Below are 12,955 nucleotides of genomic sequence, written 5' to 3'. Positions count from 1 at the left end.
ATCAGGATGGCCAAGGGCGCAAGCGCCACTGTTCCCTTGGGCAGAAAGGCCCTGCAGTCCCCATGACTTCAAGTGCTGCTGGGCCTGTGCCCTGAGGCCCAAGGCCGCCAGGAAGCCTTGGTTTGGCTTTTAAAACAAGAACAGCTTCCTTTGGAGGTACATCCTCGGAGAGACCAAGGACACAAGGTTGAAGCCGGACATGGCACCCGGGCAGGTCAGACAGGACAGGGCCCAGCCAGGAGGTGGTAGGTGTGAAAAGCAAACAGCCAAGGAAATTGTGCGCGTGGCCCTTGGGGCCCTGTCCTTACCTGCTTCTCTCCTGCTAGGGTGTGGGGGTGGGGCAGCTGTAGTCCTCAGAGCCCTGGAGGCTCCCCATGACTGCCATCATCATGACAGTGACCACGTGCTTTAAAAAAGCCTGGCAGCACGTGGAAAACCCTCCTCTCCTACTCAGGGTGTCTACAGACGACCTGTTCTACGAGACAGTCCCCCAAACAGCATTAACACAGCTGCATTCTTGCAAAGTCCCTTTACTTAAAGTGAACACAGGTGTCCAAAACCCCACCCAGACGGAGAAGACAGGAGGGAGCAGATGGGTCCATTTTCTCCAAGGATGGTAGTAGGGTGGCCGCCAGGGGTGGTGGGGCTGTGCCCTGCCTGCAAACTGCACCACCTGCTATGCACTCTGGGACTGGCCTTTCTCTCCACGAGGCTGGGGGCTGACCAAAGACAGCCTTGACCAGAGCCTGGAGACCCACTGGGCCTCCATGTGCCAAAGCAGTAAGGTCCCCTGGTGGTCTTCTCCAAACAGGAAAGAAAAGAAAAGCCCACCTACCCCTCTTGCCCCACGGGAGCAGCACAGGCCGCCTTCAGGAGGCAGTGCGCCCAGCACCAGCCCCGCCTGACACACCGCGGCCCCCAGCAGCCCAAAGCCCCCTGAGCGAGCGAGGCAGCACTCACCCGCTGGGGCCGGCGCACACACGGTCCTGCCCTCCGCACAGGTTTCAAATGTGTTGTTTATTCACTATTTCTGATGACTATAAATAAGTGTTTCCACTATGGAAAAGAAAGTCAGCAACAGTGCATTCTCACGCCTGGGGAGCGGGCTCGCTGAAGTCATCTTCAACAGGCAGAGACTCAGAAAAAACAACCTGCATGTTGGAATTCAGTTCTTTATATAAAGTCCCTTGTAAAAACGAAACAGAATAAAAACAAACTAAAAAGACAGGGGCAGGGCAAAATTTAAAAAAAGAAAACGGGAGAGAATGGAAGGAAAAGAAAAGAAGGGCAAGACGACTTATTGCTTCTCTCCAGCTCGCTCCGCGGGCTTCCCGCCCTCGGACGCCTCGCTCTCCTCCTTCACCGAGAGAGCTTCTAGCTTTTCAGTCACTTTCTCGGTGTTCTGGTTTCTGCCCGATGCTGCGGAAACCCAGGGGACAGTAAAGTAAGCGACAAGCCCGCCATTCCCTGCCCCCTTGGCGGCCGGGCGCGCCCGCCTCCAGGGACCCCGGGACAGGCCGCTTCTCCTATGCCGGCCAGCCGGCCTCTGGGGTCACCCAAGCAAACACGCACTTGTGCCTGGGACCTTGGTCGGGCTGCTCGGTTACGTCCAGTCTCTTGCTATGACAGCCATCATCGGGCCCCAGGTAAGCAGGTGACCACAAGGACCACTCAAAGCCCCTCCTGCCTCTGGGGGTTCTAACTGGACACCGTGACTCAACCACCAGCCCGAGTGCCATGAGGCAACGCTGCTGAGCATGAGCTCGGGCGCTGGCTGCCAGCTCACCAGCCAGAGCAGTGTCCCCGGGTGGCTGCATTACCCTAGACACAGCCAGGTGGTCACAGCACCCTGGAATGATTCTGTGGCAGACGGAAAAAACGCCCGGCTGGGGCTGCAGCTGGGCGCAGAGTGAGTCTGCAAGGAAGCCCCCACCCATGGGGCACTCAGTACCTTTTTTTTCTCTCTCTTCAGTCTCTTTCCTGCATTCTTCAAACTTTGTTTTGAATTTCTGTGCATCTGCGTAAGGAAGAGTGGAGACTTCGTGAGAGCACAAGCAGGGAAGGGGCACCTCCTGGCCGACCTGAAAAGCCGCGTTTTGTGAGGGCCCAGCCCCGCGGCCATCTCTGACCTGGGAGGAGCCAGGCCACCTGACGCAGCCCTGGGTTCCCTTTTGCCTGAAATGTGCAAATGACTGTTTCCCAAGCCCCCTGTGAGGCTGCCGAGCCTCCCGGGCCACCCCCTCCATCTGACCCTCTACCACTTCGGCAGAGCAGCACACGGCACAGCGGCCTCTGGCCTCCAGTGGGGAGGCACTCTGGTCTCCACTCGCGCTGGCGGAGCTGCTGGACAGGTGCTGCTCCCAGAGCAAAGGGAAGCTCACCTAACAAAAGACCTGGCGCGGGCCCATCTCCTCCAGGGCCCGCAATGACGGGGGCCAGAAAGGCGCCCATGCAGGGCAGGTCAGCCTGGGTCTGTGGCTCCCGGCACAGCCCTGCTGGTACCTAGGGAGCTCTGAGGGGGCATGTCTGCCAGCCTTCTCTAAAGTCCAGAAGTCTGGGTGTGGCCTCAAGGACACAGGGCTCGGCTGCACTTGGAGCCCGTCCCCAAGGGGCTGCCAGCCAACAGGGCGGGAACAGTTCCTAACACGTGCTTCCCAGTTACTATGAATTCTCCTTAAAAAGCGAGGGTATCTGTGATTAAACAACTGTGTCAGGCACGGCGGCTGCAGTCAGGCTGGTCCCAGGGCCCACTTGCCCTCCTGCTTACTTTCTGCATTTAGGAAACGGATGGCCAGCAGCTCCGGCTTGGGGCACTCATCGGCAAAGTCGGCGTGGGTGTTCCAGACCCAGGCACGGTCGCTGCCCGCGTTCGGCTTCAGCTCCATCATCGGCGTGACTGGAGGAGAGGAGCCCCATCAGGATGGCGCTGACCACCGTGACTGCGAGGCCCGCAACCTCCCCCCACCGCAGAAGGTCCTGGCTGCCAAGCCAAGGTCCCACTTTGGGCAAAACCAAGCCTAGACAAAGTTCTGCAGGATATAGATTTTTATCCAAACCTCTTTGAAAACGCCTCACATTCACTTAAAACCAGGCCTGTCCTCAATCTGACAACAGGGTGGCCTGCTCCCTGACCATGAGGACACCTCGAGAGCCTCCACTCCCAATCACACAAGGGCTCCAGTGCCAACATGGCTGCTCAGGCCCCGGGCAGACGAGGGGGTACAGGCTGAGTGGGCCCGAGCCTTCCTGTGGCAAGCGCCCCATGTGGCTGCATCCATGCTCAGCCACACCATGAGCCCGTGGCCCACTGGAAGGCGGGAGGCAGTGGAGAAGCAGAAGCTGAAGCGGGAAGTGGGGCAGTCACCTAGGCGGGCACGTGGCCAGTCACTCTCATCCTTGCACTGCCCAGGGAGACCCAGGGGACGAGACTGCTAGAAGTGGACACTGAGGGCCTCATGACATGCGCGCACATCATGGAAAACAGAGCCACGGCCTGGAGTAAGTACACCCATCCCCGTGGCCTCGAGCTCTATGAGGACCAAGAGGAGACAAGGGAGGTGGGCACCCCAAAGGTGTATCCCGGATACCATGCCCCCAGTGACCCCCCGTAGAGGTCTCTGGGCACATGGGATGGCCCGTGCACAGCCCTGGCCACGCCTCACCACATGCCCTGGGAGCAATCACCCACCCTCACTCAGGCGACTGGCGAACCCACACGTTGTGCAGGACACAGAGGCGCCACGACCTTCTCTGGCCACCACCCACCCAGCCCTCTGAGGGCCTATGGTGTGTACCAGGCCCAGGACCCACTTGCAGCTCACAGCAACCACCCAGTGCCCTGGCGAGGCTCTGGAAGAAGCACAGGGTGTCAGGAAGACCCCTGCAAGAACAATTAAAATCGGGCTAGAGGATAAGGACCAGGCGGAGCAGCTCCCAAGGAAGCCACTAAGGCTGGGCCACGGGGACGGGGGGACGGGGGCATGGGGGCCCTTCCCCTCCCTAAGGGCCTCTGCAAACCCGCCCTGCTTCTGCATCACCTACAAGGGCCATTCTGCCCCAGTGCCTGCCAGTGGCCACCCTCTATGCCCACACAAGGGCCTGTGCCTACTGGACAGACATTGTGCCCAGAAATACGGACCCAGCACTGGCAAGGGACTGGAGCCCAGGACACACCTGCGCCCACACAGCTCTGCAGACAGCCTAGCAGCCAAAGGGCTGACATGGCAAGGATCCTCCTGTCCCCTCCTCACAAGCCAGGCCTCATGTGGCTTTTCCTGGATGCCCCCACAACCCAGGGCTGGCACATCATGCCAGTCCACAGTCCCCCTGCTACCTACTCTCTGTGCAGCTGAGCAGGCGCCTGAGGGTGAGGTAGCCACTTCCTCCCCAAGGGATGCCCTGAGGGGACAGAAACCATAGGATGGGGCCTGCTGCCCAGGGAACCTCTTCCACAGACAGCCTGGAGTGGCCGCCCTCCAGTCCCGAGCCCACGCCGTGTCTCCCCACGAGGTCTGTCTGCCGGACACCACCCCCTCAGGTGCTCTGAGCTTCTCTGTGGGTCTGCCTTGAGCTCAGAGGCACATCAGAACACCTCACTTCCCATTTTAAGTTGGAGAAGCACCACGAATGCGTGCGCCCTCTAACAGCATGCTCCCAGGGTCCCAGTGGAGCCCTCCAAGTGACCTGCCTGCAGCCCAACGCCGTCCTGCTGTGGAGGGCTGGGACTCAGGGTAAAGCACTCCCGAGAGGCCACCTACTGTAGTGATTGGCGCATATCTTCAAGGTCTTGTCCCTCCTCATGAGGAGGCGGATGGTCCCTTTCTCCTTATGCTTCAGGAGCTTGACATCGCCGGTGCCTCGTTCCTTCCACTCGGGGAGATCATTCTCCGAAGCAAATCGGAATAGCTTTGCCCGCCTTCAAGAGAAGCCACCGAGTGAGAGCACAGATGTGCACACAGAGGAACAAGACATACGTCTGCGTGGGGAGGACACCTGCTTTCTGAGCACTGAACAAGTGGCTGCCTCTGCCGGGTCAACAAGGCCCTTTGTTATCTTTGCACTTCAAGAACTGTCAGTCAAAACATTACTGGGAGAGCAAGACGGCCCAGCAAATTCCCAGTTTTCACTTCACAAGAAAAAAGACTTCTATAGTCACAGCTTCTTCCAACAGAGAGGCCCTCAGCAAAGCAGCCCACCTGAGCATGCTGGGCACGCCTGCCATCACTGGGGCCTCCCAGGGTCCCGCAGGGCCAGCCTGGAGCCCACGGAGGCCGAGGCCCCTGCCCTCACAGGCCAGCCCTTTGGTCAGCCACAAGATGGCCCCTGTGCTGCCCTGGCCTCCAAACCAGAGTGGGCTCAGGCCACCAGGCCGTAGCCCAAATTCCCACCTTCCTGCTCAGAGCTCCTCAGGCTGAGCCCGGGCACAGCCCCCACCCCACAGGCACCAAGGCCCCAGCAGTGAGTCCAGGAGTCCTGCCCACAGGGCCCCCTTTCCAGCTAACCAGGCAAGCCATCTGCTTCCCTACAGAACCCCAGCTTTGCGGGTCCTTCTCCTGCAGGACTGCTCTCTACCCCAACCTCACCTGTTAAGGGAAATGGTGTCCTCACAAGGACACCCTCAGAGCTTGACCTGGACACCAAGGGCCCAACCTGCTGGCTTCCCTTCCCTCAGGAAGGAACATCTGCCACCCACCATGTGGGCTGCGGCGTCATTTCTGGGCAGAGCAAAGACTCAAGAGAACCAGTGTCTTCAGGGAGACACCCACCAGCCTCTGAGAGACCAAAGGGGCGCGTGGCCCTCCTTCCCCAGGCCTTCAGCGGTGGTGGGGAAGGGCCGGCCTCCACTTCCCTCCCCACAGCACAGCACTCAAACCTTAACCCGGCACCTCCGGTAGCACTTGAAGCGGGGAGTTTCATGAGCTTGGGCAAAGAAAACACTACGATCTAATTCTGCTAACTGGTAACAGAACCAAGTGTTTGGGCAATCCAGAGTATGGGCATCAGGCCGTAGTTGGCACTGCTGTGACTGTCACAGACATCCTGACACACGGCTGGTGCCAGCATTACTTCAAAATGACACCTGCCATTGTAGCTTCTCACTGATGGCACCAAAAAACATGTCCGATTTCTAAAAAGTCACCTCAACAACTATTACACCAACCACTTTGATTCGCAATTCCAGGTGTTCTTTTGTGCATTAATAGCACCAAACCAGGGATTTGCAAGCTGAAGACTGCAAAAGTCCACGGTGCAAAAAAACAAAAGCAGTAATAATGGCAGAGAGTCCCTGCTCACCGGGGGAGTGGGATGTAGGGGTCCTTAGAGGTGGGGATGGCAAGGACGGGGGTCTGCAGAGATGCAGCCTCGTGGATACAGCAGCAGTGACAGGTCACTGAGAAGTCCCTGCCCACTCCAAAGCACTGGCCATGGGGCCGCCAGGACACCCACTACAAAGTTATCAAATGAGTGGATTCTAACAGCAGTCTTGGTTTCCAAACCCTTTCCTCAGCCTCGATCCCATCAAAGGTCAGGCCCAATCCTTCATTCCCATAAAAACTGTAACTTCAATCTTATATTAAAGATACCTGCTTCAGGAGCAACAGTAACTTACTTACATTTTAAAAAGCTCTTCTTCATCTTCTTCCAAAGTTTTGATTTCTTGCTCGGGAAGAGAAACTATAGGTTCAAACTGGGGATCATGGTTGGACTCATCTGCGTTCTCGGTGGAGGTGTCATGGTCCTCGTGGGTGTCCTGCGGGAGAAAGCGTGGAGAGGTGAGTCTGTGGGCCTTGAGCGCGGCCCTCACCCAGCACTCACCAGTGCCTGCCATAGGCACCCCTACTGGTGACCAGCCTCACCTCAAAGCAAGAGATTAAGCGCGCAGCCTTCCACACTAGGGAAAGTCCACAGATGCGCAGCGCGGGGAGGCACTGGACTTCAGCTCTCTCCCCAAATGCACCTCTCTGCGCTCCTAACACTCAGCCACCCAGAGGCAGGGTGGCCTGGAAAAGACGCCCTCCTCTCCCTGCCTCAGTTTCTTCAGCTGTAAAATGCAGATGATACTGCCTGGTTAGAATTAAGGGACGCAATGACAGAAAAGGGCCTAAAGGAGTGTTACCCTTAAAGTAAAAAAACAACCTTTCAAGTTTTTATTGGTTGAGAAAAATCTGTGCTCTTGCTTACTATCAGGGAAAAAAAGTTGCTATGGAACTGTTAGCATTTATACGAAACTCACAATTCCATCAACAATTTTATCCTGGCTCACAAATTTAAGGAAACAAGTTCAAATAAACGAGCCAGAAAATCCCGATCAAGTTTACGAAACTATAGGGCGCAAAGCTTCCTATTTTAGTTTCAAGTCTTACAAAACATATGGCTTGGTGATGTATAAACCCGTAAGAAAGACAGACTTCACTTCCAGACTCAGGCCGAAAGGGCCAATTTATGCCTTCACTGCTTTTCTTGGTTGAACACCACACTGCGGCTGTGCCTCGGTCAGCTCACCCGAGCGGACACCCGCTGCCAGCAAAGCAGCCCCCACCCTGGGTCAGCGCGTCCAGGCCCCGTCCGCCCCGCTGGCACGCGATCTTCCGCCGCAGAGGCCTGTGGCGGTTCTAGACGTGAAGACAGAATGAATGAAGTGCTGCGTAGGCGACGGGATGCGCTGCCTTGGTAGGAAGCCCGCAGGCGGGCCGAGCCAGAGGACACCGCCATCCCCACGCGTCTTAAGTGCGAGACCCAGGAGCTCGCGAGGCGGGGCCGCCCCACGTCCCGACGGGGCTCTCTGGCCCACCCGGGGCCGCCCCAAGGTCACGCGAGCAGCCCGCGCCCCCTGGCACCGAAGGCCTCGGGCCTCGCCACAGCCCCGATCTCGCGCCACGGAGGCTCCGCAGGCGCCGAGCTCGCAGGCCGGCGGGGCTCGGCGGCGCCGCGCGGGCCGCCCACGTGGCGGCCGGTAGCCGCCTCGGCCCCCGGTCCCCGCCCAGTCCCGACCGCACCTTGGCGGCCGCCATGGGGGCGCGGCGGCGGCGGCGGCTCGGCTGGCTCTGTCGTCGCTGGCTCCGCGGCCTCTCGGCGACTAGTCGTGACTCCTTCTCTCCACGTCTGGCGCCGGCGCCTCTCGCTCTCCTGCTCTTCCCTCCGCCCCGCGACCCGAACCTCGACCCCTGACCCCGGCGGCGGGAAACGCGCCGCAATTCAAAACCAGTGCAGCTTTATTGGCTCAGACGGCGGACACTCTCATTGTCCGCCCGCCCCGCACTTCCCGCCAAAACGCGCGCGGCGCATGCCCGGCCTCCCGGCAACCCGGGGAGCGTGCGCTCCCGGCGGCCCTCGCGTGTACTTCCGACTCGCTGCCGCGCGCGCCCCTCGAGCTCACGAAAGGGACTTGGGTAGGAGCAGGCGCGTGGCAATGACGCGACCGGAAGCCAGGCTGATAGAGTCGCACGGATTCCGCTGCCGGCGCGGGCGTACTGGGGAGCGGCGGGCGAGGCGAGCGGCCGAGCCTGAGCACCGAGGGTTCGAGTCCCTCCCACTCCCGGGCGCAGCCGTCGCACCCGCTCTCTGAGCGCCTCCGGGCTGCCGGGCCCAGAACCAGGTGGCAGAGGCGCGCCCGCAGGGCCCCCTGTCCGGGGAGCGGACGGGTCGGACGATGAGTGACCAGCTTCACAACGAAGTAAAGTGAAGAGAAATGCTGGCGGGGGATGTGGGGCGGGGCGGGAGGAGATGGAGGCGGCGGCGGGGTAGGAGGGCCCTGGAGGACCCGGGGACGGGGGCGAGAGGGAGAGGAGCCGGGGGCGGAGGCGTTGGGGGTGACGAGGGACCAAGGGGGTGGGGCTGCGGGGAGGGTGTGCTTCGTGAGGTCTGGGTGTCCTGGGGCGCCCCCGGACCAGCCCCTGCCCGTCCCCACACAGGGCCCCGGGCCCACGGAGGGCTGCGGCCAGGACCCAACCCCGCAGGAGGAGAGGGCGCACTCGGGGACTGGGGCCGCCGCGGAGCTGGGGTCTCAGCCTGGGCCGTACAGTTACATCAGGGATGACCTGTTCACCTCGGAGATCTTCAAGTTGGAGCTGCAGAACGTGCCACGCCATGCCAGCTTCAGTGACGTCCGGCGCTTCCTGGGCCGCTTTGGCCTACAGCCCCATAAGACCAAACTCTTTGGGCAACCTCCTTGCGCCTTTGTGACCTTCCGCAGCGCCGCCGAGCGGGACAAGGCCTTGCGCGTTCTGCACGGTGCCCTCTGGAAGGGCCGCCCACTCAGCGTGCGCCTGGCCAGGCCCAAGGCTGATCCCATGGCCAGGAAGAGGCGACGCGATGATGAAGGCGGGCTGCCAGCCACATGCGTTGCCGATGTAGTGACCCCCCTTTGGACCGTGCCCTATGCGGAGCAGCTTGAGCAGAAGCGGCTGGAGTGTGAGCAGGTGCTGCAGAAGCTCGCCAAGTGAGTGTGGGTACGGATCACCCCCTTGGTGCCAGAGTTCTGTGCCACTTGCCTTGCTCAGCCTGCCCTGTGTGCTGTACAGACATGCCCAGGGTCTGCGCTGTGCTGGGGAGTTAGCCAGCAAGACCCCTGTGTTACCAGTGGTGACGAGGCCCCAGCAGATGGGCCCAGCACCTGAGGATGTCTGAGGATGAGAGTGGCTGGGGATGGGTGGGGAGGGCAGTGGGCTGAGTCCAACCTGGGCCCGTCTTCCCTACAGGGAAATCGGGAGCACCAACCGTGCCCTGCTCCCCTGGCTGCTCTCACAGAGGCATGAGCACAACAAGGCCTGCTGCCCACTGGAAGGGGTCAAGCCGTCACCCCAGCAGGTCAGGCCTGGCCGGCATAGCCACGAACCCTCATCCTGTGCTCTCACAGGAGCTTCTCTCGCCCACCCTCTCCCGTCCCTCCTCTTGCTGTTTGCTCCTGGCACTTGTCACCTGGCTGTGACTTGTCAGCCTCCTTCCCTGGACTGCCCAGCCCTGGGACCTCTGCCTCGCTTGCTGCCATCTCACGGGCTGCAGTGTTCCCTCCACATAAGAGCTGGATGGCCTGGGTAAGGTCAGGCGTGTTTCTCTGCCTTCCTCCACCCTCCCTGCAGACGGAGTATCGCAACAAGTGTGAGTTCCTGGTTGGCGTTGGGGTGGACGGGGAGGACAACACGGTGGGCTTTCGGCTTGGCAAGTACAAGGGTGGGAGCTGTGCCGTGGCAGCCCCCTATGACACCGTGCACATTCCTTGGGCCACCAAGCAGGTGGTGAAGACCTTCCAGGACTTCATTCGGTGAGGACCGGTGGCTGGGTTGGGGGCTTGTATCCTGCCTCGGGGTTCCTGTGGCTGTGGCCCCACAGGTGTGGCTGGGGGAGAGCAGGGAGGCTGCCAGCCCGGGCCTGGTTGGCAGACATCGGAGACTAGGGCTTGTGGCTCCCGTAGGTCCACCCAGTATTCAGCCTACGACCCAGAGACGTACTCGGGCCACTGGAAGCAGCTGACTGTGCGTACCAGCCGCCGCGGCCAGGCCATGGCTGTTGTCTACTTCCATCCCCAGGTCTCAGGCGGGAGGCCCTGCTGGGGGTGGGTGTCTGGGCCAGGTGGGCCTTGGCACAGCCTCACAAGGCCTTTTCACCATCTCTTCCAGAAACTGAGCCCAGAGGAGCTGGTGGGACTAAAGGCTTCCCTGGCACAGCATTTCATGACAGGGCCTGGCAAGGCCAGTGGGGTCACCTGCCTCTACTTTGTGGAGGAGGGACAGCGGTGAGGAGCCTGGGTCGGGGTAGTTGGGTCCCTGCAAGGGCTGGTGACCCTGACGGACCTGCTCCACTGCCCACAGGAAGACCCCCAGCCAAGAGGGCCTGCCCGTGGAGCACGTGGCCGGGCAGCAGTGCATCCATGAGGACCTGCTGGGGCTGGCCTTCCGGATATCCCCTCATGCCTTCTTCCAGGTAGCCCGCATCGCGGGGGCCGTGTGTGTAGGGCCTGCTGCAGGGTCGGGACCAGGGCAGAGATGGGGGCTTAGCTTGCCAAGGTTTGGGGAGGCTGTGCAGACCCAGGAGTCACAAGGTGGGAAGGCAGTCGTCCCAGCCCCACTGGAGAACCTGTCTGTGTGTGTGGGTGCAGGGCTCTGGGGGGTCTTTGACACCTGCTGTTGCTGTGGGGGCCCCACAGGCACTCAGTAAAGAGGTTTCTGAGTTGGGGAGCAGTGGTGTTGGCCCCAAGTTGCTTCTGAAAGGTGGACACTGGGTGAGGTCATGTGGGTGAGGGCAGTGTGAGGACTGGGACCGTGCAGGTTGCTCAGGCAGTGGGGTGGGAGGGAGCAGGAGACAGGGAGGGAGGGGGATGGGCTGAGGTCCCCAAGTGCCCCGGGAACCCAGGTATTGGGCTTGGGGACTGTGGGAGGGGCGGCTGGGCGGTGAGGCTGCTCTGACTTCCTGGGTGCCGCTTGCCCACACTCCAGGTGAACACCTTGGCAGCCGAAGTGCTCTACACAGTCATCCAGGACTGGGCCCAGCTGGATGTGGGGAGCACGGTGCTAGATGTGTGCTGCGGCACAGGCACCATTGGCCTGGCCCTGGCCCGGGTGAGACCTCCCGCCAGAGAGGCTGCCCTTGCCCCACCCCGCCTTCATTGTCACCTGTCTCACGACCCCGTGACCCCCAGGTCCTCCCCCTGCAGGCCCCTTGTGCGCCCCAGGAAAGGTGGGGTGGGAACCTGTTGGTCTGTGCCCTTTTCCTCACCTCAGAAGGTAAAGAGAGTGGTCGGGATCGAGCTGTGCCAGGAAGCGGTGGAGGACGCCCGGGCAAATGCCCGAGACAACGGTGAGGGCCGGCATGCCACACCAGAGGGCGGGCCCTGAGTAGCAGCTGCCCTTGCCCTGTGCCCAGCACGGCACCTGGGAACCAGGGCAGGGGTGGGGTGCAAGAGCTGCTCCCGAGTGGGCCTGCTGGGCTCCCGTGGCGCTTGGGGCTGCCTGACCCTGAGGCACCCTGGCCAGGGGCTTCAGATCATCAGGCAGCAGGGTGGGTGCCCAGGGGAGGGCGTCCTGGATCCCTAACAGGGCCGCTGTGCTGTCTCCAGGGTTGAGCAACGTTGAATTCCACTGTGGGAGAGCTGAAGGCCTGGTGCCCACCGTGGTGAGCAGACTGGCCTCCCAGCAGCTGGTGGCCATCCTGGACCCGCCCCGTGCCGGGCTGCGTGAGTCGCTATTTGTGGGGAGCAGGGGAAGAGGGGCAGTGATCTCTTGAGTGGCCTCAGGACTGACGTCCATTCCCAGCAGGCCCTGCCCTCCTTGAGGTAGGGAGTCCTGGGGCCTCTGCTCAAAGTCTGTGCCTCCTCAGATTCCAGAGTGATCCTGGCCATCCGCAGAGCTGAGAACCTCAAGCGCCTCCTGTATGTTTCCTGCAACCCCCGGGCAGCCATGGGCAACTTTGTGGAGTGAGTGTGAGGTGGGGGCCTAGGGTGGACTGGGCCCCACCCCCCTGAGCCCTCCGGCCGACCCATGTGGCTGACCTCTTGGCACCCTTTCTACCACAGCCTCTGCAGGGCCCCTTCTAACCGGGTGAGGGGTATCCCTTTCCGGCCGGTCAAGGCTGTGGCTGTGGACCTGTTCCCTCAGACACCACACTGCGAGATGCTCATCCTGTTTGAGAGAGTGGAGCCCCCTGATGGTGCAGGGGCTTTGGGGTCCCAGGACCCTCCAGCCCAGCCCCCACCAGTGCCCCCAGAGGACACCCCACAAGAAACCAGGACACCCCCCTCTTCCTAGGACCCTGGAGAAGGGGCACTAGCCCTTCCAGAATAGGCCCAGGTCCCCTCCCACCCCACCCCCAATGCCTTCTGCTAATTCCCACCAAGAGGATCTCGGGTGGGGCCCCAGGGACCTGCGGCCTTGCCTTGCTGGAGAAGATGAAGAGCCCGCCTCGGACCGCAGCCTTGCCCTGGGCCACTCAGGCGGCAGCTGGAGGAGGACACAAGACCTGG

At 61.3% G+C, this 12,955-nt stretch overlaps 2 protein-coding genes and 1 non-coding gene across 5 annotated transcripts; 1 reads left to right on the top strand and 2 right to left on the bottom strand.

The window, feature by feature from the left end:
• Positions 1-1,158: 1,158 nt before the first annotated feature.
• Positions 1,159-8,210, bottom strand: RANBP1 (RAN binding protein 1). Of its 3 annotated transcripts, none has more exons than XM_036993352.2 (6): positions 7,998-8,210; positions 6,615-6,751; positions 4,758-4,915; positions 2,768-2,896; positions 1,952-2,017; positions 1,159-1,419 (listed from the first exon to the last, which is right to left on the bottom strand). In XM_036993352.2, the coding sequence occupies exons 1-6, from the start codon at positions 8,010-8,012 to the stop codon at positions 1,298-1,300; spliced, it is 627 nt and encodes a 208-aa protein (XP_036849247.2). In that variant the 5' UTR covers positions 8,013-8,210; the 3' UTR covers positions 1,159-1,297. The 3 variants fall into 3 exon arrangements, with proteins under 3 accessions (XP_036849247.2, XP_017531350.3, XP_073079076.1); XM_017675861.3 differs by lacking the exon at positions 7,998-8,210 and adding an exon at positions 7,504-7,943; XM_073222975.1 differs by lacking the exon at positions 7,998-8,210 and adding an exon at positions 6,858-7,441.
• On the bottom strand, positions 1,794-1,919 carry LOC118967493 (small nucleolar RNA SNORA77). The gene has a single exon (XR_005054583.1). It is a non-coding gene; the product is annotated as a small nucleolar RNA SNORA77 (small nucleolar RNA).
• Positions 8,211-8,447: 237 nt separating the features above from the next.
• On the top strand, positions 8,448-12,803 carry TRMT2A (tRNA methyltransferase 2 homolog A). The gene is made up of 12 exons (XM_017675860.3): positions 8,448-8,674; positions 8,913-9,439; positions 9,699-9,807; positions 10,080-10,261; positions 10,412-10,526; positions 10,617-10,732; positions 10,809-10,920; positions 11,433-11,555; positions 11,718-11,793; positions 12,053-12,169; positions 12,313-12,409; positions 12,509-12,803. The coding sequence occupies exons 1-12, from the start codon at positions 8,651-8,653 to the stop codon at positions 12,738-12,740; spliced, it is 1,830 nt and encodes a 609-aa protein (XP_017531349.1). The 5' UTR covers positions 8,448-8,650; the 3' UTR covers positions 12,741-12,803.
• Positions 12,804-12,955: the final 152 nt, after the last annotated feature.

This window comes from Manis javanica, chromosome 15 (assembly GCF_040802235.1).
Source record: "Manis javanica isolate MJ-LG chromosome 15, MJ_LKY, whole genome shotgun sequence".
In the NCBI taxonomy this organism is placed as follows: Eukaryota; Metazoa; Chordata; class Mammalia; order Pholidota; family Manidae; genus Manis; species Manis javanica.
This window is presented reverse-complemented; position numbering and strand designations above follow the sequence as displayed.